The 25,155-nt window shown below is 40.4% G+C and overlaps 1 protein-coding gene across 1 annotated transcript in view; it reads left to right on the forward strand.

The window, feature by feature from the left end:
* The first annotated feature begins 877 nt into the window (after positions 1-877).
* The window catches only part of vstm2b (V-set and transmembrane domain containing 2B), a 31,368-nt gene continuing 7,090 nt past the window's right edge, over positions 878-25,155 (forward strand). Inside the window, exons 1-4 of the mRNA XM_059351387.1 lie at positions 878-1,476; positions 2,500-2,687; positions 4,559-4,588; positions 6,204-6,642. Of these exons, the coding sequence (XP_059207370.1) occupies positions 1,404-1,476; positions 2,500-2,687; positions 4,559-4,588; positions 6,204-6,642 (730 nt within the window). The 5' untranslated portion in view covers positions 878-1,403. The remainder of the gene's footprint in view (positions 1,477-2,499; positions 2,688-4,558; positions 4,589-6,203; positions 6,643-25,155) is intronic.

The raw sequence follows: 25,155 nt of genomic DNA on the forward strand, positions 1-25,155 counted from the left end.
ACTTGTCCTCTCTGTACCAGGCTGAGTGGTTTTCATAGAGCTGCATTTGATTCAAATGGAGGGGGGTTAATCTGAAATAAGCCTCTGGAACTGTCTGTATAGATTATCGTGATGTCCTTAATGTAAAACGGCAGCCCTGAGACAGTAAGTCACTCACAGAGAGTGTGTGGGCGTGTTTTTAAAAATGAAAGGAAAAAAACACAGTTCAATATTTTGGAAGCCAATAGCAGTGACAGAAAAAAGACAAGGCACTGAACACTGATTAGAGAAAGAGAGAGAGAGATGAGAGAGGGGGAGATGAGAGAAAGGAGAGGGATAGAGATGAGAAGGGGAGATGAGAGAAAGAGAGATGGGGAGGGAGAGAGAGAGAGATGGGGGAGATAGAGATGGGGGAAGGAGAGAGAGAGAGATGGGGAGAGGGAAAGAGAGAGAGATGGGGGAAGGAGGGAGAGAGAGAGAATGATGGGGAGAGGGAAAGAGAGAGAGAGATGAGAGATGGGGGAGGGAGAGAGAGAGAGATGGGGGAGAGGGAAAGAGAGAGAGAGATGGGGAGAGAGAAATAGGGAGAGGGAAAGAGAGAGAGGGGGAGATGAGAGAAAGAGAGAGATGAGAGAGGGAAAGAGAGAGAGAGAGATGAGAGATGGGGGAAGGAGAGAGAGAGAGAGATGGGGGAGAGGGAAAGAGAGAGAGAGATGGGGGAGAGAGAGAGAGGGGAGATGAGAGAGAGAGAGACAGAGAGAGAGAGAGAGAGAGAGAGAGAGAGAGAGAGAGCAGAGGGGGAGGGCGCCCAGAGACCTCGTCGCTCGGTCGCGTCGCACACACAGACCGTTGGGTTAGAGGCTCCAGGTCGGTGAGAGCTGGCAGACAGAGGAGAGGGGACCCACGGACACGGGTAGAAGGACACACGTGTGGCTCTTCCCTGCGATCATCCCCGTGTGTGAGTTAGAGGGAGAAGTTGTCCTCCGTGTCTCCTCTGCGGATGTTGCAGGGCTCTCTCTCTCACACAGAGGATCGGTTATGTGATGGTGTTGGAGCGGAGCCCGGAGAGCTTTCCTCCTCCAGGGAAGTGGGGTAATGATGAGGAGCAGGTTTCTGACCGGGAACTTGGGCTCTTTCTCACAGACGACGCTCCGTGGGGGAATAAGGAGTTACCGCTTTCACTAAGGGATTAAATACTTGTTTGATTTGCTGCTGAATTATTCCAATTCTTCTGGTTTTCTCGTTGAAATGTGGTTTTAATTATGTTGGAGCTCACCTTCGGATTGTACATGTTGGCTGGCTGATGCAGCGGATTGCTCTCCTTCTCTGCCCATATTTGGAGTTACTGAGTTAACAGGAATCAACACATCCAGGTCAAATGACCGTCTAATGTCCCTGCTGAGTGTGACGAGCATTTCTGTGACATGGATAAAACGGGACTTTACAGTATCCTTTATTACTTCATTCTCAATTCGCCCTTTGTGGTTTGTGCAAATGGTAAGTGACCCCTGGAGAGGAAGCAAATGGGGAATGAAATACATCTTTTGTGGCTTGTAAAGAGCTGTAGTTTAACCCTCTGGAGTCTCCAAAAGCGCCAAAGCATGACTTCTTCATCACATCCGGACATGAAATCAAAGCCCTACTGTAAATTTACCTCTAAAGTTCTGGCTGTAAACTCCATGAGGCCAGTTTCAGTTTGATGAAGATATACCACGTAAAACTGAAGACAAGGTCAAATATATTTAGTATAAAATGATAGAACTGGATGGAACCATCTTATATGTTATATTTGCAACCTTTGTTCACATTTGCAACATCTAAAATTCTTCATTGAGCATGATGGTGTTTTTGAAGTAAAAAAAAAAAAAAAAAAAAATCTGATTCAAAATCACATTTTATGTTGTATTTTCTTTGTTTCTTTTGGGTTCAAACCGTTGATCCAGTAAGTCAGGACGAAAAACGTATTATTAGGTCATATAGGTGAGGTTGTGCTGAAAAAAATAATAGACCAACATTTAAACATTTTTAAGTGGTGTATACACACAGGATGAAAAGGATTCAAAATAGACAAAATAGCCCAAAACTCCATACAGTTGAAATAGATAGACTACCAGCTACCTGCAGCAATAAACATGTACCAGTGTTGAATCTAAACCTGTACAAGTTCTTGAATAATTGGAGCATTGTAACATTAAAATAGTTAAACATGAAAAGGAAACAGAATGACCCAGTTGCGCCCACATCACAACATCATGAAAACGATGACGAATTCCCTCCATTATTTGATCAAACAAAGCCTGAAGCAGATTGCAGGTCACAGGTGCTTTAATAAAACCATTTCAGTCTATGAATCACAATTAATGGGGACGACACAGAGCTTAGAGCAGTGGGAGCCTGTATGATAGCAGGGGAATGGACTCCTATTATTTTAGGGTGATAAAAGGTGTTTCAATCACAGTTTCACATTACCATCCCATTTATTAATCTGTGCTTCTCTCTATTACCCTTCATATACCAAAGCTGCATTTACTGAAGTCCCTAAAGATGTAAGTGTGGGGGAAGGAGAGGATGTGGAAATGCCCTGTGCTTTCAAGGCTGTCAGCTCAGCACCCATGTCTTTGGAGATCCAGTGGTGGTACCTGAAGGAGGATGTGCCTCAAGAACTTCCTCATGAGCTGCAGATCAGTGCACCAGCCAACAGAGCCAAGGTAATGTGGAGGAAAATGACAACAAGAGTTTCTAAAAAGACAGCCCGTGCGGGATTTATTGACAAGTATCACAAAACAGATACAATATTCAAGATATACAAAGCAGGTCCTTGGTTCAAACAGCAACTGTGCAGTTTTCCTATTTCTGTTACTACATACCTAATTTTCGTGTGTCAGGTCTCTTGCTTTCCTGTTATTGTTCCAAATGGTGCAGTGGGATTTCCTAAATCAGAGCTGCTCATATCTTAATCAAGCAGGAGTTTCCTGTAAAGAGACTGTGACTGTTGGTCAGATTTCTGTGTGTTTGTCAAACCATATGTGACGCATGTCTGATATTTTAATACAGCTCCGAATTAATTCACAACAGTAACTTCAACACTGCCGACAACACAAGCACCACCAGTTAGTTATACAGAACTCAGACCCAAATGAGGGTTTTTTTTCACATCAGTCCTCAATGACCTGCACGTGTTATTTGGCCAAATACTGTATGAGCACACCAGAACTTTGAAGCACATTCTCTTAACCAACAGTTTAAAATCTGATAATATGTATAGATGTCCATTGCACTCTTACCATGTGAATCGGCCAGTGATCCAAACATGATTATATGCATTTGTGCTGCCTATATTTGGAAATCTACAGGCTGCAAATATATGTAAATCTAATGGAGGCAGTTTCTTTTATCTTTAGATCTTTCCCTTCTCTACAATTCTTTTTTTTTCAAGACTTTATTTGAGTTTTTTCAAAAAGTAATACACAACAACAGACAGTCATAAAACCCCTTCCCTCCCACTCACAACAGTCCTCTCGGAGGAAAACAAATACTTGAGTTAATAATAAAATAAAATAAATAAATAAAATAATAATAATAATAATACAATGAAAATAAATAAAAATCATAATAAATAAATGAAAATAATAAATAAAAATGGGGGGAAAATAAATAAAAATAAATAATAAAATAATAATGATACAAAACAATAATAATAAAAGTATACATAATCAAAATAAATAAATAAATTAAATAATAATAATTAAATTAAATAGACAGTTTAAGGCAGAGTTATAAAATGTGGTCACCATCCTATTTCTCTCTCCCAATTAATTCATAACCATAGTAGCTCTGGTACAAGATTCAAGCCATTTTGCAGGGGTATTGGTAACAATACCAGTGCTTATCTGTTCCCAGGCATTTGTATATTCATGTCATTCATGAAAATAAGGAAATTCCTCCATATCTTATAAAAAATCCTCAACTTTCCCTTTTACTATGTAGGTCATTTTTTCTAGTGCCAGACTGCAAGACACTTCTCTACATTTCTAAAACAAGAATCACCAGTGTTTAAATGCTTTTGTCAGCCATTAATTCTGGTCATTACTCAGGATGACAACGATGTCGCTCTGACTGCTGAAAGGTCACTTGTTGGTTATCAACACCATTACATTTCTCTTAGGCCTGCTGCATAAAACTGGCATGATAGGATATTATGGCAGGATGCTGTGGGAATTACTTATGCTATCAGCATGACAAATCAGTCTTTTTAAGTCATCTGAGGAGTCAGGGACAATCACATCTGCTGCATTTCCTCTTCGGTTTAAGCACATTAAAACATGCAGCGCGGGTAAAAAAAAGTGCAGAGGAAAAGCGCACGAGAGAGAGAGAGAGAGAGAGAGAGAGAGAGAGGTTATCAATGGGGTCTTTGAGAAACATACACAACCAGCTGTGCTCATGCCAATTGCCCTCTCCACCAAATGAAATCATCTTTTGTCACAGTAATATGCATCTTCTTGTAACATAACAGCTGATGTTCTTTTAATAGGTAAACCTGTTATAGACATGTGATTCATGATTTCTTTTTTTTTCCCAGGCCATTCCAAGGGAAGCCACAAAAATAAGTGTAAGTGTCCATTTTACTAACTGTACAGAATGAAGATTTCATTTGACTTATTTTTCAACTACTTCACATTTGATATTGATGCTCATATTGTTTGTCAGAACATCACATAGCAACAACAAAAAAACACCTAACTGGCATTGAGGAGTGCAGTATGAGTGCAAAATTGTAACCTGCTCCTCTCTTGAGGCTCAATTGTGTTTTGTGTCTATCCATGAAGCCTCTTAGTGGTTTACTTGACTAATTGCTTGTTTGGTGAACCAGAAGGGTTCTTATATGTGTTCTTTTAATGGAAAATATTTTTTAATCATTACTGGTTAATATAAGTTGGATCTTGGGGTATCAAAACTTAAGTTCAAGAGATACATTTTCTGCATTTTTATACCCATTTGTCATGTAAATCAATATATAAATTAATCTATATTAGGTCTGGGCGATATGGATCAAAAATCATGTCCCGATATGTTTAGGCTGAACATCAATATACGATATATATCCTGATATTTTTATCTCAAAGTGAGAGCAAATGATCAGTCAAAGTCATAAATATATTTTTTAAACTATATCAATATATGCGATATGTTCTAATTTCATTACACATTTAAAAGTATATTGATATATCTTTTATATCGATATATCGCCCTGCCCTAATATATATTATTCCCCAAGACTTCAGTCTTCCACTGTCCCAGTTTCTTGGGACATTATAAATCTCAAGTTCTAAAACCTCTAAAATGTTTTCGCTGTTAAACACACTGTGGCAGCTTGAGATTTGGTAATATGTTGGTGTTTTTTAGGGATAATAGAGGCCGTGTAATAACTAATGTGCAGGTCTGCTCAGAAGCTAATATAGTGTCATGAGTTGCTGCTTTTGTTGAAGCCTGCATTTTGACACCTCTACTTATAAATCATGAAGTGACCCTGTAGAACCTGATAATGTAATAAATTCCCGATAATGTAATAAAAATCTGCACTTGAGTCCATTGAAAATGTAATAAAACCTGATAATGTAATAACTTCCCGATAATGTAATAAAGTGCATTTCCCAATAATGTAATAAAGTATAACATTAATGGGAGGTTATTACATTATCAGGTTAGCCTTCATTTCGCAAGTCCTGATAATGTAATAATTCCCCAATATTGTAATAATTTAACAGCAGACCACCCATTACTTGGGTTCAAGTGGTGATACTATGTAGGCAACTCTAGCTCAAGAGCTCTAGCGCCACCAACAGGTCAAAGTTGAATGTTTATTAACTTTTGACCCGTTCATCCGTTTTTCACAAACGAGGTATCCATGACACACGAATGCATGCAACAGCTTCTTGAAATCTAAAGGTGCTTGGTGTTATACTTTATTACATTATTGGGAAATGCACTTTATTACATTATCGGGAAGTTATTGCAATATCAGGTTTTATTACATTTTCAATGGACTCAAGTGCAGATTTTTATTACATTATCGGGGTTATTACATTATCGGGAGTTTATTACATTATCGGGAATTTATTACATTATCAGGTTCTACAGGCCCTTATTAAGATGATAATTAATGCATGCTTAAACTAGATGTCGTTCAAGTTTCAGTGTTTCCTTCTTCTTTGCCTCGGTTGCAGACTGTACGTGTTCAGGGCAATGCCATCTCCCACCGCCTCAGCCTGTCCAAGGTGAAAAAGGAAGATGAGGGGGTGTATGAGTGCCGCGTGTCTGACCTGTGGGCTGACGAGACTCAGGAATTTACGGTTCACGCGATGCTGCACGTCACACTGGGTGACAGCATGGTTGCCGAGGAAGCTGTGTCGCACATCCAGAACCGTTGGCCTCTGAGGAATACCAATGCAGTGCTCGGAGGGGGTGGAGCAGGGAGGGCCACCTCAGAGCCCAGCCAGGGGCTGACAGCAGGTCAGAGGTTAGGGCAGGGGAAGCACCAGGTGCCACAGCAGGCACAGCCTGGCCTCCTCCCGTCCATCTCCTCCACCACCACCTCAGTGGCCAAGTCGTCAGCTTCACCGCTGCCAGGGAACGCAGCCATCCTCCGGCAGCAGCTCGGTGCTGGTGAGTGAGTGTTGGAGGGAGGGTTGAAGTGAAACAGATCCACAGTGTCTCCTAGTGGTGGTAGAAGGGGAGAAGCAGCTGGAGTTTACATGCATAGCTCAGCGTATTAGGCTGCTCTGCTGGTCTGTATCTGTGTCAAGGTTTATCTGTCACTGTAACTCAAATGTGATAAAATGTGCTGTTGTTTCTCTTTGACAAGGACCCTTTGTCTTTGTGTTGTTTTGCAGTGGATATTACAGTCAGAGATGCTCTGTTGATTCTTTTCATAAGTTGCAGCTGCCACTATATTTTTAATAGGACCGGGAATTTAACACGTTAATTAAGATTCATTAATTACACAAAAATTAACGCGTTAAAAAATTGACGCATTTTAATCACTTATTTTTGCACCGCGGAACGTTTCTCACTGGATGAGTTTCAGGCAGACCGATTATACTGGAGCACCAACTAGCATTAATGAGTTCAGACAACAACAAACCACAGTGAACATGAAGGAAGAAGCTGATGAGACGCTTTGGTTGGCCCCGTGGATGATGGGACATTTAGTTACAAAAAACCAACGGATGGAAGCGTCGATAAGAGCATGGTTGTGTGCAAGCTATAACAAGGAATTTGCATATCACCGCAGCACATCGAGCCTCAAGTATCACCTCAATGCAAAACGTATAGCAGCTAGCGTCTAAATGTGCCATTGCAACACTTTATTGACAAAAATCGCACTGGTCTGTTGGACTTGAACAAAAATATACAATATTTTTGTTGCTTAAGCTTATGTATTCAGTCATTCTTCAATGGTATACCAAAAATCCATGTGAAAAAAATTACTTCTCACTGTTCTCAGGTCAAATATTTATATGCGATTAAAATGCAATTAATTTCGATTAATCAATTACAAAGCCTCTAATGACAAAGAAACGGGCCACAGGGCGGCTGTGGCTCGGTAGAGCGTTCATCCAGTGATTGGAGGGGATGGTTAATTTTATTTTTTGCTAATACTCAAGGGCGAAGGGCAAATATTTTGTATTTGGCAATTGTTGAGATTTGCACTTTACACTACATTTTAGATTTATTATTTATTTTTATTTTGTTGAAACAGATTTATTTTACAGACTAAAAAAAATCATATTTTCTATGTATTTTTCAGTACTTTGTAATATCCTCAAGAATGTCGTTATCGCAAAACATACCCTGAAATATTGTGATAATCTTTTAGGACCATGTTGCCCACCCTTACTACATCCTTGTGGTTATGTACAGCTGATGAGAGCTTGATATAATATCAGAGCATAAAAACATACATTTTTGTATTCTACAGTACAGGTGGGTGGAGAGTTTTAGGCCCCGTTCACACGAGGACGGTCTGAACAGAAGACACAAAAGTGGCGTCGCGTCTTCACTTTTTATTCCTCGTTTAGACGAGCATTTTCGGGACGAAATCTGCGTGCATACGGTGACGCAAAAGTGTGTGAAATTCGATTGTATGCATGCCAGGCGGCATCACTTAAAGCGATAAGAGCATCTTTGGGCATGCAGAAGTTCTCCACCATCCACTAGATCTCCCAGGTCTCACAGCCGTCTGGCTCACCTCCGACAAATTGCTGCATCCAAAATGTGATAGAGGTAATTACAGATCCTTCTCTGTTCACTAATACTATCTGTACATATCCTGTACATTTGGTGGAAAGACTCCTGTAAGTTTATTAGAGCTGCCAGAGCAGCTTGAAGGTCCGACGCATGGAAATAATCCCACGTTTGTTTATTTTCCTGTACTGGAGCATGTATGTGACGTTAACACGTACGTGACGTGAGCAGATCTGAGCAGAGTTTTGCGTCTTGTCAGTGTAGACGGACACGCTACGGAGGAGCGTATTTAACTTTTCCACTTTGGAGGGTGGTTTCAGATTTTTGCGTCTTCAAGCCCCCAAAACGCTGTCACCGTCTAAACGAAAGGCACTTCCGATAAAATATTTTGTCGTTTTTACCCGCGAGCGTCCTAGTGTGAACGGGGCCTTAATCTACCTTCCACAGCTCTTCTACCTGCTCCAGTTCTGCTCAATAAAGCAAGCCTGTGAATAATTAAAACTCATTTCTCCAAGTCTGGTGGAGTCTTGTTAGCTTTGCTGCTGAAGCAGAGAGCAGTCAGTCAGCTCCATGGACTGTATGACACATGGTATCAAGGTTATAATAGTTTTGGATTTTTCATTAGTTTTAGTTTTAATTTCGTTGTCATTTTTTGTTTTCAAATTTAGTTCGTTTTAATTAGTTTTTAGAGTGTGTTTGCTAGTTTTAATTGGTTTTTATTTTTCGGAAAATGCTTAGTTTTAGTTTAGTTTTTCTTAGTTTTAGTGTTAGTTTTAGTTTTTTTGTAATGGGGTATTTGTTGGGTGCGAGATTCAGAAAAGTCACAATAAATGTTGCCTTTATTTCCTTTGTCTGATCCATCTCAGCCCCAATAAGTTTATTTAGTCATAAAACCAGATAGATGAAATAGATTTCATATCAACCAAAAAGGTTTACGTATGAAATAGTTGACAAAGACAAAAACGAAGGACATTTTCACGATAATTTTAGTTAGTTTTGTAACCACAAAATACAGTTTCAGTTAGTTATTGTTGCGTTTTTTTTTAACTCTTGTTTTTATTTTTATTTAGTTAACGAAAATGTTTTTTCTATTCTAGTTTTCGTTATTTCTTTAGTTTTCGTTAACTATAATAACCTTGAATTATATTGCTAAATGGGGATATCCTGCTCTTCTGTGTGCAATTTAAAAAACATTTATGATGGTTGCAGTAGAATATCTGCCATTCTGATATGTTGCAAAAAACATGTTTTCACTTAACAGTTTGTGCAACTTACAGGGAATCTGTCAAATGTCCACCTGCCACGGAAGAAAATACTATAACATAAGTTGTGAAAGTTTGAATATGTTCTGCCTAACTAAGTGTGACAAATTTTTCTGCACTCAGTGATTGTTAAAGGTTCTAAGAGCAAACTCTTACAGCTCCAAGATGGTTCCCTGAACAGAGCCAACCTTTTTTTTTATCAGTTTGTTTTGGCTACCATCTTTGATGCCACCTGCCCCGCAACTAAAAAGGTTGTACTTGCAGCAACATTCTGGTAAAAAAAACAAAAAACAAAACGTCACATCCATTAAAGAATCTGTGAAAATCTCAAGTCTAGTCTGTTGTCAAGGTGAAATCCAAGATACTTCTACCTATCCACCACCCAGAATGCTAATGCAATCAGCAGCAGTCATGTTCAGGAGTAGGTGGTTCCCTCTGCACTACTCAGCTAGCTTTTAATACAGCCAACTACAGAGTTGTACGAGAATTTCTGCAGATGACAGCACAGCATGTATAAAGTGAACAGAAAAGGCAACAAGACGGTTCCCTTGGGTAATATTGTAAACAGCAGCTTATCCTAGAATTGGGTCCAGTCTGGTGTTTGAGTTGAGATAGGTTTGTTTTTGTGCCAACCAAGGTTATTATAGTAAACGAAAACTAACGAAATAACAAAAACTAGAATTAAAAAAACATTTTTGTTAACTGAAATAAAAATAAAAACTTAGTTAAAAAAACAAAACAATAACTAAATGAAACTGTATTTTGTGGTTACAAAACTAACTAAAATTATAGTGAAAATGTCATTTGTTTTCCTCTTTGTCAACTTTTTTCATACATAATCCTTTTAATAAACTTATTTGGGGTGAGATGGATATAACCAGAATCATTAACAAGAAAACCATGGAAAATGGCTAATCATTTTTTTCCATAACTTAAAACACCTGTCATCTTCCTCCACCAAGTCACATGATCACCGTCCATAGTATTCAAGTTGAGCAGAACAGATGTGTGGTACATTGTCGTGTTTGGATGCCAATGTAGGCTCGAAAAGCCAGGAGCAACGTTTGTAAAGAACATTTGTAGTCTGTTGTTGTTGTTATTATGTTGCCAAGACATTTCCAGACATAATGACGTGGCTCTTGAGCCTGTGGAGAATAAGTGCCTGCCAAAGCGTCTAATCCAGCCCACTGGATGACTTTCTAAAGTGTGAAAATGACAGAGAAGTCAATGATTTCAGTTTTTTAAAGAAATGCACTATTCCCATTTGTCAGCTTGGGGGGCACTGTCCTAATAGGAATAACGGGAGTGTGTCTATGTTCCCCTCTTTCCCAAAAAGGGTCCTATGTTCCCCGGTCTGTTACTTTTTCCACCATTTGCCAAATTCCATGGCAAATAGACCTAACCCTAAGGTGGCGGATGGTCTCCTGAGGGATCTCCTACCAGACCTGGACTAAAGCATCCGCCAACTCCTGGATAGTCTGTGGTGCAACGTGGCGTTGGTGGATGGAGCGAGACATGATGTCCCACATGTGCTCAATTGGATTCAGGTGTGGGGAACGGGTGGGTCGGCCCATAGCACCAATGCCTTCGTCTTGCAGGAACTGCTGACACACTCCAGCCACATGAGGTCTAGCATTGTCTTGCATTAGGAGTAACCCAGGGCCAACCGCACCAGCATCTGGTCTCACAATGGGTCTGAGGATCTCATCTGGGTACCTAATGGCAGTCAGGCTACCTCTGGTGAGTACATGGAGGGCTGTGCGGCCCCCCAAAGAAATGCCACCCCATACCATGACTGACCCACTGCCAAACCGGTCATCCTGGAGGATGTTGCAGGCAGCAGAACGTTCTCTACGGCGTCTCCAGACTCTGTCACGTCTGTCACATGTGCTCAGTGTGAACCGGCTTTCATCTGTGAAGAGCACAGGGCGCCAGTGGCCAATTCGCCAATCTTGGTGTTCTCTGGCAAATGCCAAACGTCCTGCACGGTGTTGGGCTGTAAGCACAACCCCCACCTGTGGACGTCGGCCCTCATACCACCCTCATGGAGTCTGTTTCTGACCGTTAGAGCAGACACATTTGTGGCCTGCTGGAGGTCATTTTGCAGGGCTCTGGCAGTGCTTCTCCTGTTCCTCCTAGTATATATTTCCTTACAGAGGTAAATGGGAAACCAGTGTGTTTCATGTGCGAACTGCACCTTTCAGAGGTCAATGAATATAATATTCGGGGCCAGACATTACAGACATAGCTCAACCGGCCATATTTACGGTGTTGATGAGACTTTTACTGTCACCGAGGAGTTTCTCTGTTCCTCGTTTGATCACTGGACAGGTTTGTGGTAGATTGGGCTTGGGCTACAGATGGCATGTCGTCATTAAGAAAAAAACAGTGACAATTCAGAGTCATGAAGTAAGGGCTGTAAATTGAGGGAATCGTTTTTGGACTTCTACTTTTTTTGGGCACCAGGAAGCAGTGTGGGATCACGTCAGCGATATGGATCACATCATAGAAGTGGTTGTCCAAACTGTTAATTTCTTTTGAGCCAGAGGTCTGAATCATCTCATGACAGCCTTCTTGCTGACAGAGACATTACCCATGGTGTGATTACACGGAAATCAGGTGGTCAAATCAAGCCATCGTGCTGATAAGTTTCTTTGGACTTACAAGAATAAATAGACAATTTACAGAGCAAAAAGGAAAACTAGTGGCTGTAGGATGTTATGAGAGCATAAAGTCTTTCCAGACATATTGTGATCGTATTTCAAGAAACAGAACATTGTGAAAAATATTGTCCATAGGATGCAACCCTTCAGTTATGGTTCAGCCAAAACCTTTGATTTGTAAGGCAGGAGAGAACTTAACCAGCTGCCTCAGTAATTTTAGGAGGTGTTTTTGGGAATGCCAGCCTTACTGCACGAGTGGAAATATATAGAAAATTAAATTGTGTGAATCATTAACAAGCAGCATATTGTTGTTCAGGTCTATAATACATCTGTAAATTGTAATGCACATGATATATCTGACTGAATGTTGAAAAACCGAAACAACTTAATTGCACTTCATTTTCTTAACAGTTTTGTAAAGCCACTTGTATCTGTAAATTAAAATGCACCTGTAGTAACAGTGAGTAGACTGACTAAATGTTGCAACATATTATTACACACGTTATACATAGACATAATATTTGGATTTATACGCCATTATATAATGGTTTTCTGGTCCGCTCCGCTTGAGATTTAGGCTACGTTTACATGATGATGGTCTGAACAGAAGACGCAAAAGTTGGACAGATAAACTAAATATTTTAAGTTTTGTTTTTGAGTTTGCTCAACTCTGGATTCAGATTTTTGTCAACTCAACTGTAAATTGTACTAATTTATAATTTTACATTGTAACAACTTTTAATCCTTACTTCTGCTAACTTGCAATGTGCTGAATTGGCACGAGTGTAACGCTGCTATGAAATGTCAGCTAATGTTGTGACCACAATGTTGAGTTAGCATTGATACGCTAATGGCTACTCTTGTAGCTGTAACAAGCAGCGCCGCTAGCATCAGTTTGCCGCTCAGTAGGCCGCTAGCTTTCGCTAATGACTGAATTTCACCGCTTTCCCACATTTCACAACAAAGAAATAAGAGTTAGCAGAACTATTGTGCCTTGTTGTGAACCCCAACTTAAAGATATAAGTAACAACAACTCACAAACTTGTTTCTGAGCATACAACAGGCTCCCTTTGGTGTGCTAACTTACATTATTGTCCTAAATGTCAGTAATTTATATTTCCAAGTTTTACCAACTTAAATCACTGTTTTAGGGCGCTTTCACACCTATCTCGTTTGGTCCGGACTTTCGGACTTTTCAGTTTGATCCGAACCTAAATTCCAGGTGTGAAAGGTGCCGCGGACCACGGTCCGGACCAAAGGACCAAAGTTTGGTCCGACCAAAAGAGGTGGTCTCGGTCCGGACCAAACGAACCAAGGTCCGCACCTTTTGCAGTGTGAAAACAACTTTTTTTTTTATAGTTCGGACCTTCGTATCAATGACAGGAAGTTATTTTCTTCTTCTGCTCTCGAATTATGGTACTTGCGAATACCAAGCACTCTCACGTATTGCTCATTAAGCTGGTGCTGCTGGTAGCAAAAGACCAGCAAAAGTATTTGTTGCGGCTATCTGCCTGGAGGTGCAGCTGCGTGTGTGTGACAGCGGCCGTGCAACTGCATGCGCGTTACGGCGTGTGCGTTGCGCCTCAGCAGGTGAGCACAATCACTAATTAGCGGCAAGGTAACACAAGACCAAGGACAAACATTTAATTGTGTGCACAATGGAGCTGAGGACAGCAGCAGAAACCTTCACTGCCACAAGACTGAAATAACGCATGGGAAAAGGACTCAAACGGAGTGTCTCGCTGGATTCATTTTGTGTAAGCAAGTTAAGGAAGTAACACTGACGTCAGATGCCGGCCGGCCTAACAACGCAGCGTAACCAAAACAAAATGAGCCGCGGAAGTACACAGGGAGATGACGTGTCCAGTAGAATTGTCTTGTAAAGTCCGTTCTTCTTTTTGCAGTGTGAAACTGAAGCCAACCGGACCAAATGTATACAACGTAACAGAACACGGACCTTGGTCCGGACTTTCAGGTGTGAAAGCACCCTTAGGCCAAAAAATACATGTTGGCTTTTTTGCAGAGCATGTTTGTTTATTTCCCTGTACTGGCACATGTATGTGACGTAAAAGCGTACGTGACGTGAGCAGATCTGAGCAGAGTTTTGTGTCTTGGCAGTGTAGACGGACAAGCTACGGCGGAGCGGATTACAGTTTCAGATTTTTGCGTTTTTAAGACCCAAAAACACCGTCACCGTCTAAACGAAAGGCACTTTTGATAAAATATTTTGTCGTTTTTACCGCAAGCGTCCTCGTGTAAACGGGGCCTGAATTGGGCTGAATGTGGCCCCTGAACTAAACTGAGTGTGACACCCTGCTCTAGAGGATCTCCAGGACAGGTTTCTGGGTAAAAGCATAGAGAAAGAGGATTAGACATTACAGTTATGTACATATCGATATACTGAGCTTACAGGTGAGATATTCACTGCAGTAACAGCGACTTATTTAGATGCAGATCAGCCTGAACTCTCATCATGTAGAGCCGGTTTGAATATTTCAAATGTAACTATAAATATCAACTTGTATTGTTGCACTTCACAATCAAATAGCTGAAGGAGGATCTTTGTGTCTGCCACTTAGGAAAACAACTTAAAAAGGCACTGAAAGAAAAAATCAATTTCAGTAGAAACAAATATACAGGGGTGGCCAAAGTAGGTATACAGTTTTGAAAAACAAAACATATTTTATTGATTTTTGTAAACAAATCAATAATAAACATATTAATCCCTCAACTGTTTGCTCCTGGCAATCACACACTCCACTAGTCGAGTGTGGACACCAAAAAAACAAATACTGTAAAAACAGGAATTAAAGAAGTAAAGTAACTGATCTGCTAAAAGCTATGGATTCAGTGTGTGTTTTGTGTGTGTGTGTGTGTGTGTGTGTGTGTGTGTGTTTAAACATGTATTATTATACCTTTGAGGAGTTTATGTCCTCACAAGGATAGAATGATTGCAAAAAATCCTCCAGAATGAGGACAATTTGCCAGTCCTCGTTTTTTTCTATTTACAGTTACTTTTAGGGTTAAGGCTTAGGTTCAGGTCAAAGATTAAATTAAAACTAGGGTTACATTAGAATTAGGGAATAAATGGGAAATGTTGGAGGTCCTCACAAGTATAGAAATACAAACCTTTGTGTGTCTTTGTTTCCCAGTTAGTTAATTTCCATATTTGGAAAGGCTCTGGCACAAAGGTCTTTTCAGCATCAATTTCCTGGCAAGCCTTTTGTATGAACTGAGTCATGGCAACAACACAACAAATCTTTTGCACATCCCCAGAAAAAGTAGTCCATAGGGGTGAGATCCGGCAAACGTGGTCGCCAGTCAACGGCAACGGAATTATGAAAATACTAAAATAACGTTTTTCCTCAAAGGCTATTATTTGAAGGAGGCTTTTATTAAAAAAAGAAAATCAGAGCAGCTTTGACCGGCACTTTTTAGAGTGTTTTACACAGCGCATTGTAGCCAGTTACCCGGATGTCAGCCATATTGGAAGTACTGGGATGTAAACAAGCAATGAACATCATGCTGAATGTTCATTTTAAGCAGGATTTAAAATGTCTAAACTACTAAAAAGCCCAGAAGAACGTGCGTAAACGGCTTAACTTTACAGAGAATGACTAGGACAGCGGGAGAAACAACCATATTTTACCTACAGTACTAACTCGTGTGGCCAAACTTCAAAATACAGGTGTTGTGTTGAAATCTGTTACCATCAAATGAATGGTGTTCTCCGTAGCATCACCTCCGCGGTTGGAGTTAGGATTTAAGTTTCAGGTTAGGCCTTGTAGAGATAACTGTTTGGGGTTAAGGTAAACTTTGGTTCATGTTAACAACTTAAAGGAGGACTGGTTGGGGTCAGGGGTCAGGTTGGTGCAGGTTAAGGTAAGGGGGACACATATCGACGGGGGAACAGACTTTGACATAACACCAGTAAGACACCCGGCTTATAAAAGAGGCCGGCTTTTATTTACTAAAAAATGTTTTTACATTCATTAATAGGGTCATTAATAGGGGCCCGGCTTTAAATTGAGGAAATACAGTTGTAATAAAGTTTTTAATGAATTAAATTAATTCTAGTATTAAATGAACCCTAGCACCACTATTATACCACTGGTAATACTGCAGTAATACTTCCTGTATACCTACTGTTACAGCCCCTTGTAACTCCACTAGCAGCACAGTAGCTAATTGTGACTCTGTGAAGCAGTAAAATGTTTTAAAGTAATTCCAGGAAATGATGAAAAGCACCTACTAATTATGTAGATGACAGATTGCTTAACAACATAATGAAAGGGTAACACTTTAAAATAACCATCTAAGTAATGTTTATAGATGGTTTATAGGCCAATTATTAACCATTTACAAAGTGCTATACATTGATGCTGATTTAAATGTTTTCAACCAATTTCTTAAAAGTATATGAATCATTTCAAAAGCATTAACCTACTTAATATGGTGTTAAAATGTTATATTGAATGCAACTAAAACTATTAATAAACTATTAATTATAATTTAATTGTTTGTTAATGGTAAAGTAACTATTAACTTACATTAAAGGAATAGTTCGGAATTTTGGACATAGGACCTCATTTCCAACTTAGCTGGTGTGATATAGGTCGGTGGAGACCGTTTTCAGCACATTTTATGCAGTCCTTATAGTTGCACAAGTCACTGTTGCTAAACTGGTGTTGAGCTAGCGCACGTCAATAGTAACATCCAGCCTGTCACTAAAAACAGCTTTACCTGCTCCGCAGAACACCCGAGACAAATGCATTATAACGTCGGACTATCGATGTACATGTCTGTGTTGATAGAATAATTTTAGAAATTAAACCAACCTTGCATTTTCAATGTTAAAACATTTTGAGGGACTAGTTTCTCAGCAGCAGCGGAATTTTACTTTGTGGGTTAGTAGTAGTGCGTCAAAACGAAACCAGAAGAGCCCTCCAGTCGTGACAGCTAGTAGCTATAAGACAGTAGTATTTCCATCTCAAGAACCAGAAAGGAACCAACTATGGCTTCTAGCAGCTGGCTTGGACTTGGCTAGGACACCGGCGGAGACCTTGCTGAAGTCTCCGCTATGACAGCACCTAAATAAACTCTAAATAAAAATGATTGTCAGCGAAACAGAAACCGTCTTCCACTGTAGCCTCACTAGCCTGGAGATAATATCACTCCGCCGCTGCCGTAGCCTAAGCAACAACAGGGAACAAAGTATAAGCTATTCCAATGCTATGCAAGGTTGGTTTAATTTCTAAAATTATTCTATCAACACAGACATGTACATCGATAGTCCGACGTTATAATGCATTTGTCTCGGGTGTTCTGCGGAGCAGGTAAAGCTGTTTTTAGTGACAGGCTGGATGTTACTATTGACGTGCGCTAGCTCAACACCAGTTTAGCAACAGTGACTTGTGCAACTATAAGGACTGCATAAAATGTGCTGAAAACGGTCTCCACCAACCTATATCACACCGGCTAAATTGGAAATGAGGTCCTATGTCCGAAATTCCGAACTATTCCTTTAATATACCATCTATTAGCCATTTATAAATGACTTAGTTAGTTAAACATAAATAAAAACATAAATGGCCTATATACGTGTATAAATTATGATTAAACATTAATAAACTATCTGTTTACCATTTATAAATGATGGTTATTGTAAAGTGTTACCAATGAAAGGAATGTACTGAACATGACCAACTAAAAATCACAGTTGTATAAAGTTAGATATTCCCTCCAAACTATTTGTAATGAATGAAAGACAAATATCACTGACATGTTGTCCAGTCAAGGGTTTGGCAGCTGGATGATGCCATCGTCCATCATTGATGGCTGACAGTCATCAACCATTGAGCCAGCCCTCATTCATTGTGTGCTTCAAACGTAGCAATTATTATTTATTAATGGTGCACAGATTGATTTTTGAGTGTAACCATAGACCGTGACGTCAACCATTGGTTTGTGGACTGCCCGTTGGATGCATCAAGTTAAGCGTTACAGCTGTCGCCATCTTACTTTACGTCGGTCCCCATCTTTGTTTTTTTAAACCGGGAGAGACCATATTTTGACAGCGGTGGTGCAAGAATGGGTGCATTTAAAAATAAGTTGTTAACGCTTCAACAAAATGTACGTTAATTACAGGAAAAACTAAACAGCTGACTCCTTGGAGTGTCTTTTAGTACAACCGAACGCTGAACGAGACATTTTCACATGAACAAAATGTTCAAATAAACTTTAATGAAATGAAACATGCGGTGAAAGGGTCACAGTTCTGAGATGAAAACATGACAAACAAGTTCATGGCTATTCAGCTGTACACAGTGCCGTGGATAAGCATTGTTTTGCTTGTCTTGCCATGTTAGCGACCTGTCAATCACAAGGTAGCCACACCCTAAATCCTAAGCTTCTTTACTGTCTATTTTCTGGTAAATGGGACCATTATTTATACAATTATCATCATATTGTATTGAAGAAGACTCTTTTTGACGAAAGAACACCATAATTAATAATATGACAGAAATCCTTTTTATCCGTAATAGTGGATGTAGCTCCTGTTGCGGTTTTATACCCCTATGATTTGATTTGGATGACTTGCACAGTTGATATTATTGTACATTGTGATGTTTCACTGTGGACATCCATCATATGCCCAACCATATTACAGTATATCATTTGGATCAATCAGTCTATTTCAAGAGAACACATTGTGAAAGGCAACACGTTGTGTTGCACCTGAATAAGCAGCCACTGATGCAGCTCTAAGGTTTTCCATTGTTTTACTTCCTCTCTGCTCTCACTACCTTCCACATGATTTGATGAATTATCTGTTGAGAGCCATTTCTTCAACAATCATCAACCTTATCAGTCACGTAATGACATGTTAATGGGACTCAAAAGATTCATTGTAGTCATTAAATATTTGACACAGTCATGTTAGATGACCAGAGGACAAGCAGAGCATGGCCAGTACCATGCTTATCTCACATCCCAGGGGGGTTCCATCTGGAGCGTGTCTATGTTCCCCGGGTCCTATGTTCCCCTCTTTGTATGAGATTGAGGAACATAAAAAAAGGGGTCCTATGTTCACCGGTCTGTTAATTTTTCCACCATTACTGCCAAATTCCATGGCAAAAAGGCCTATGTAGGCCTATTTGCTGTTTGACACACATATGCAATAGGCCTAGACGAGGAAAGATTAGGTCAGGGGTGGCAAACCTGCAGGTCTCGAGCTAACCCTAACCCTAACCCTGAAACAGTGGGGAACTATGCTCCCTGTTATGTATTGCTACAGGGGAACATAGGACCCTTTTTGGGAAAAACGGGGACCTTTTTTCTAAAAAAGGGGAATGTAGATCCTGGTGAACACAGGGATGACCCCGTTCCATCAACGTGGCTAAATAAACTGCAGCTTCATTGAAAAAGCCTGGTTAGAATTAACACCAACTTTCACTTGAGGCTAAAGCCGTTCCACTAACACAGCTCAGCATGTTTAGTCAATGCTAACTCAACCCAGGCTATACAAGCCGGCATTGTGCGCCAGCGCGGAGTCTATAAGCCGCCCGTATTAATCGATCTTGGAACAGCCAATAAGATGTCGCAAAAAATGGTGAGAAGCAGCGCTGAAGGAGCTTTATGAAGAATATAAAGTGACGGTCACAATAACAGACAATACTGCTCCTTTAACAGAGCCAGGGACATGGCATGGCAAAAAATGCAGACTGATAAAATGCACGAGTAATTCAGTCCTACTCATTGTGATATTTGTAGCTGTTAATAAATTAACAATTAGATCGCTAGATACAATAAGAGTGGTTATATTATCAGCAGGCTGGATAATAACAGCTGTATGTTCATAATGATGCTGTAGGCTCAGTTGGGAGAACCCACAACTAAAATGAATTTACTGTAAATTGGCCTAACTTGGCAAAGTAACCCTGTCTTATGTTAATTATTCTGTTACATCTCAACAGTAGGAATCTGAACAGCTAAAAAAGGACTTGGACAAGTGAAAACGTAGTAATGTTTGGGCTGTATCTTAATTTTTCAGATTGTGTATAACCATGCACCTTGCTGCAGGACACAGCAGGAACAACTAAAGCAGCAGGGAATGATGAAACTGAGAAATTAAATAATAAATGGCAACTACAGTATCAGCTACTCTTTGACACGTTTTCTTTTGCAGGATGCCGGCCCGATCTGCAAGCATCATATGCTTATGGCAACTGAAAACCAAAAACTAGATTTGGAAAAAGTTGCATGAATTAAACAACAGATTGACTGAAATAGGTGTGTTAATTCATGCCTCATCACACTGTGAGAAGAAACGCCTAAACCAGACTGTAACATAAAAAAACAAAGGACATGACAAAAGTGCGCAAGAAGAAACATGGCAGAACTTTCTTTTGGGATATTGTTACCGCCCGTCTGGAATTATTTGACACACAGCTAAAGTAAGCTTGTCTGTTAGTCTGCCCCGGGGCAGGCTAGTAGTAGTTAGTCAGCGCGGAGTCACATAAAACACTTTAATGGAACGCATCTCACTTAAATTAGCGAGGCTTGTCATAATAAGCCAGGCTTTTCCTTAATCCATCTTAATGGAACACCGCTCAGCTCAGATGTATTTGTATTTTCCCCAAGCTTCAGTTTGTTGCATTTGTAATTCATGAAGAGAATTAATGAGAAAATGATGCATTAAAGTTTAACATTTACTTGAAAGCAAAAGCACTTTGGTGCCAGGGTTTGTTTGTCCAGGGGAAGAGATGGCACTAATGAAAAACATAACTGTGTCGCTAATTTTCAAAATGAAGATAATGTTCTTGGTAATATGATGGGGTGAAGATATGATGTTAAAGCCAGAACCCAGTATGATTGATGGCTGCTGCGGTTTCATCAGCACACTGCTGCTTTCTCAGTTCATGAACCACCTGTACTGGACTGAACAGCTTTTACTCCCAGAGAGTTGATGGCGGGTGAGGCCACGTGGCCAAGCCTGGTCAATCATGTTCAGGACATACATGAACACAGCACTCCTATTCTCTCTTCTCTATTTTTACCAGAGTAAATGAGGTGTCAAACCAATCAGCGAGCAATGTTAGTATTATGATCATGAAACAGCATGGACAATATTGAATCCACTTGTTGCGAATATAAAACAAAGCATTTGCCTGCTTCCCATTTTGAAATTGTCCTGAAAGTGATTTTAACACAACTATTATATTTTATCTGATTTTATCTATTTGTTCTTGGCATTGACTTGGCATAAGAGTAGCCATGAGTGGTCATGTCCTCCATGTCCATTAGCCCTCTCGTGGACTTCTCAAGCTACTCTAAAGCCTGATTTCCACCGGGCGCGTTACTGCAGCGCCACGTCAGCGTTGCGTATGCCGTTGCAAATAGGTAACACTCTAATCAATGAGAGCATTTCCACCGGGCGCGTAGCGTAACGTTACAGCAGCGTCACGTCAGCGTCTTTACGCGAGCATTAGGTAGGACTTCTATTTCTCCGCGAGACGCTGCCAAATCGCGTGAATCTCAACAGAGCAGATCGCACCAGACAGGAAGTCCGACTCAGAATCAGCGTAAAACACTTCCGCCCCTTTCAAAATAAAACACAATACGCAGTTCATGCAGCCTAAAACTACTTCACATCAACATTATGTTATGACCGGGGCACCAGATCAGCAATCAATCAATCAAAGGGTCTCAGAGGATCGGCGACACGGACGACAAGAGACTGATTGTTGAAGTGGAACATCATACAATCATTTATGACATAACATATTGTTTTTATAAGGATAGATGGTCAGATCAACATATCTTTCACCTCAGAGAAGCAAAGTGAGTTGGTTTTTGTTGTTGTTGTTTATTTTATACACACAGTTTATCCATAGACTGTATAAATAGAGTTTAAAGTTCATCACGGGATCTTGCGGTCTCCCGTATGGTCAGGATTATTGCGTGATCTCGTTATCTCGTGTGTATACGGCCGGCTCGCTAAGCTGACGTGCTGCTGCTGTAACGCGCCCGGTGTGAATTGACAGACGCAGCAAAAACGCTGTGGAGACGTGCTGCTGCTGTAACGCGTCCGGTGGAAATCCCCTGTAAGTTAACCTGACCTGCAAGTTTTTAGACTTTAGTTGCTTTGTGAAAACTGACTTTAGACTTTAAATCTAAAGTCCCAGAGCAACTTTAGATATAAATGATAAAAAGATAAAATCACTTTCTTTGTTCAAAAAAAAATTGAACATTCTGTTGTTATGAAGTGTGAAATAAATGTAAATGTTTCTTAATTTACACACACATACTGATAGTGGCTTGGTTGTAACCCATTGTTTTAAGTTTAATTAAAAGTTGCAAAAAGATCAAATAACTTCAGAAAAAAAAAGGTTTGAAATTGAAATGAATTTTCATAAAATTGTTTACCTTGATGTCTGATGTTAAATTTGCTCCTTTTTAACTATTGATTGAAAAGCAGCAATAGATGAAATTGACTTGTGTAGCAAACAGATTTGATTCCAAAAGTACTTGATTAATATTGCGGTGGTTGGAGCTGATATTTTCACATTTGACTCTTCTGAGTGTCTGTCAGCTGACCAGGCTACTGGTGTCTTACACACAAAATCAAGTATTTCAGCTGTAGGCTCCCTCAGACTTTTCCATTAGGGCTGTTTCCACTACCAGGCAATACCTGGAATGAGTCGGGTCTCACTCGCCAAAACGCCCCTAATTTGAATACGAGCTGTCCGGAGCGGGCTTTTGTCTGAACTTTTTTCTTCCCTGTGGAAGAGCAGGGTCTTTTTTTCTCCCCTGAAAACTAAGTGGGATGTGACGTAGTACTCTACAGGACAACAACACACGCCATTTGTAAAAGCCGGCGAAGCAGCGTTTCCAACTTAGCGATTTTGTTGCTAAATTTAGCGACTTTTCAGACCCCCCGGCTTGTTAAGAAGAGCCGCCATTAGTGGCAGTTAGTTATAGTTAGCTCTGTAGCAGTACAGTGTGTATGTGCTGCTGCTACAGGAGGTGTTCACTTAGCGATCTCTGTTTGTTTACAACAAGCACCGGACACTCTGTGCACAGTTAGCGATGCCGTAAATTCACAATCACTATGTTTATGATCAGCGGAGACTCTGCGCATAATTAGCCATGCTGCTTTTAGTCGAAACACGCCTATTGATATGATTACCGTGGGGAATCCTTCCTGGGCAGTTTTCTGTTGACCTTAATTTTGATCTGCAGTGTGTATTTGACAATACATACGTGTTACAAAACTGAAAGCCTACATCATACTCGCTCTCGGTTCTACTGCCTTATCCTCACTAATAACGACCACTGGTGTGAGAAAACAAAGGCAGGCATCTGTCATTTTTATGCAGCTGGCTGAGTGGCAGGAACAATTAATATGTCGGTGGTGGTGGCTGGCAGGGGCAAGGGAGAGATTAGCTGTCAGGTGTCTCAAATTGCCTCTCATATTCTCTTTTTTTTATTTGTGGTTTGGTGGCCTCGCTTAGTCACTGGTAAACTCCTTATCAGCTATGATAATGCGTCACTATGTTCACCAGCTAGTCCCTTACTGGATCTGTCTGTTGTTTAATGCTGACCTGAACTGAAAGATGCTAAAACGTGCTGTAGAGCTAAGGAGAACTGTAGAGTCAGGTGATGGTTGTTCGTTTATAATTATGAGAGAGACATTGGTTATTTAAAATTTAAATTAGAGCAAGTTGTTGTCCAGGCTCCTCAGTGAAGGGCCCAAAAGCCCTCTTAGTTTTTAATAATCTTTAAGATTATTTAAGATTTTCCAGTCCTGTGTTGCCATTAAAAAAAATCTTTGCCTTTATTTTATAGTAAAATTTGAACAGGATTGGAAGGAGAGGGGACAGTAGCACAAAAGTGCCAGAGAATTATTATTACTATAATTCGCATGCGTCTTTATATGTATTTTTGAAGAACCTGGGGTACTCAGAAAGGCACACTCGTGCATGGGGCATGGCAAATTCACTCAATAGTAACCCTCAAAGTTTTCAAAGTCAAAGTCCCCACTTTTTTAAAAAATGACATAGAGAAACGAAATTTGCAGATGTATGCAACGCATTATTTGCCAGAAATTTATTTGATGTATGATTGCTTATTGCGTTTACACGAGGACGCTTGCGAGTAAAAACGTTAAAAATATTTTATCAGAAGTGCCTTTCGTTTAGACGGTGATGGCGTTTTTGGGGCTTAAAATCGCAAAAATCTGAAACCACCCTCCAGAGTGTAAAACTATAATCCGCTCCACCGTAGCGTGTCCGTCTACACTGCCAAGACACAAAACTCAACTCAGATCTGCTCACGTTTACGTCACATACGCGTTTACGTCACATACATGCTCCAGTACAGAGAAATAAACAAACATGTGGGATTATTTCCATGAGTTGGACCTTCAAGCTGCTCTGGCAGCTTTAATAAACTTACAGGAGTCTTTCCACCAAATGTAAAGGATATGTACAGATAGTATTAGTGAACAGAGAAGGATCTGGAATTACCTCCATCACATTTTGGATGCAGCAATTGGTCGGAGGCGAGCCAGACGGCTTTGGACGAGACCTGGGAGATCTAGTGGATGGTGGAGAACTTTGTGGAAGGAGAAGCTGATGAAAACGCGTGCCGTGAAAACTTCCACATGCCCAAAGATGCTCTTATCGCTTTAAGTGATGCCCCCTGGCATGCATACCCAATCACATTCACACACTTTTGCGGCACCATATGCATGCAGATTTCCTCCTGAAAACACTCGGGACTGGAGACGTGTACAGGATGTACCCCGCCTCTCACCTAAAGTCAGCTGGGATCGGTTCCAGGTCCCAGTGACCAGAGATAGGCGGTTAAAGATAATGGATGGATTGATGGATGGATGTTCAACTCACTTGTTGCAAAGCTGTTGATCTAATCTATAATCACTGTTAGTTAAGCACATTTTGAACATTTTGACAGAACTCCTACATGGCACTGTTGGAGCTTTG

This window comes from Centropristis striata, chromosome 2 (genome assembly GCF_030273125.1).
Source record: "Centropristis striata isolate RG_2023a ecotype Rhode Island chromosome 2, C.striata_1.0, whole genome shotgun sequence".
NCBI lineage: Eukaryota > Metazoa > Chordata > Actinopteri > Perciformes > Serranidae > Centropristis > Centropristis striata.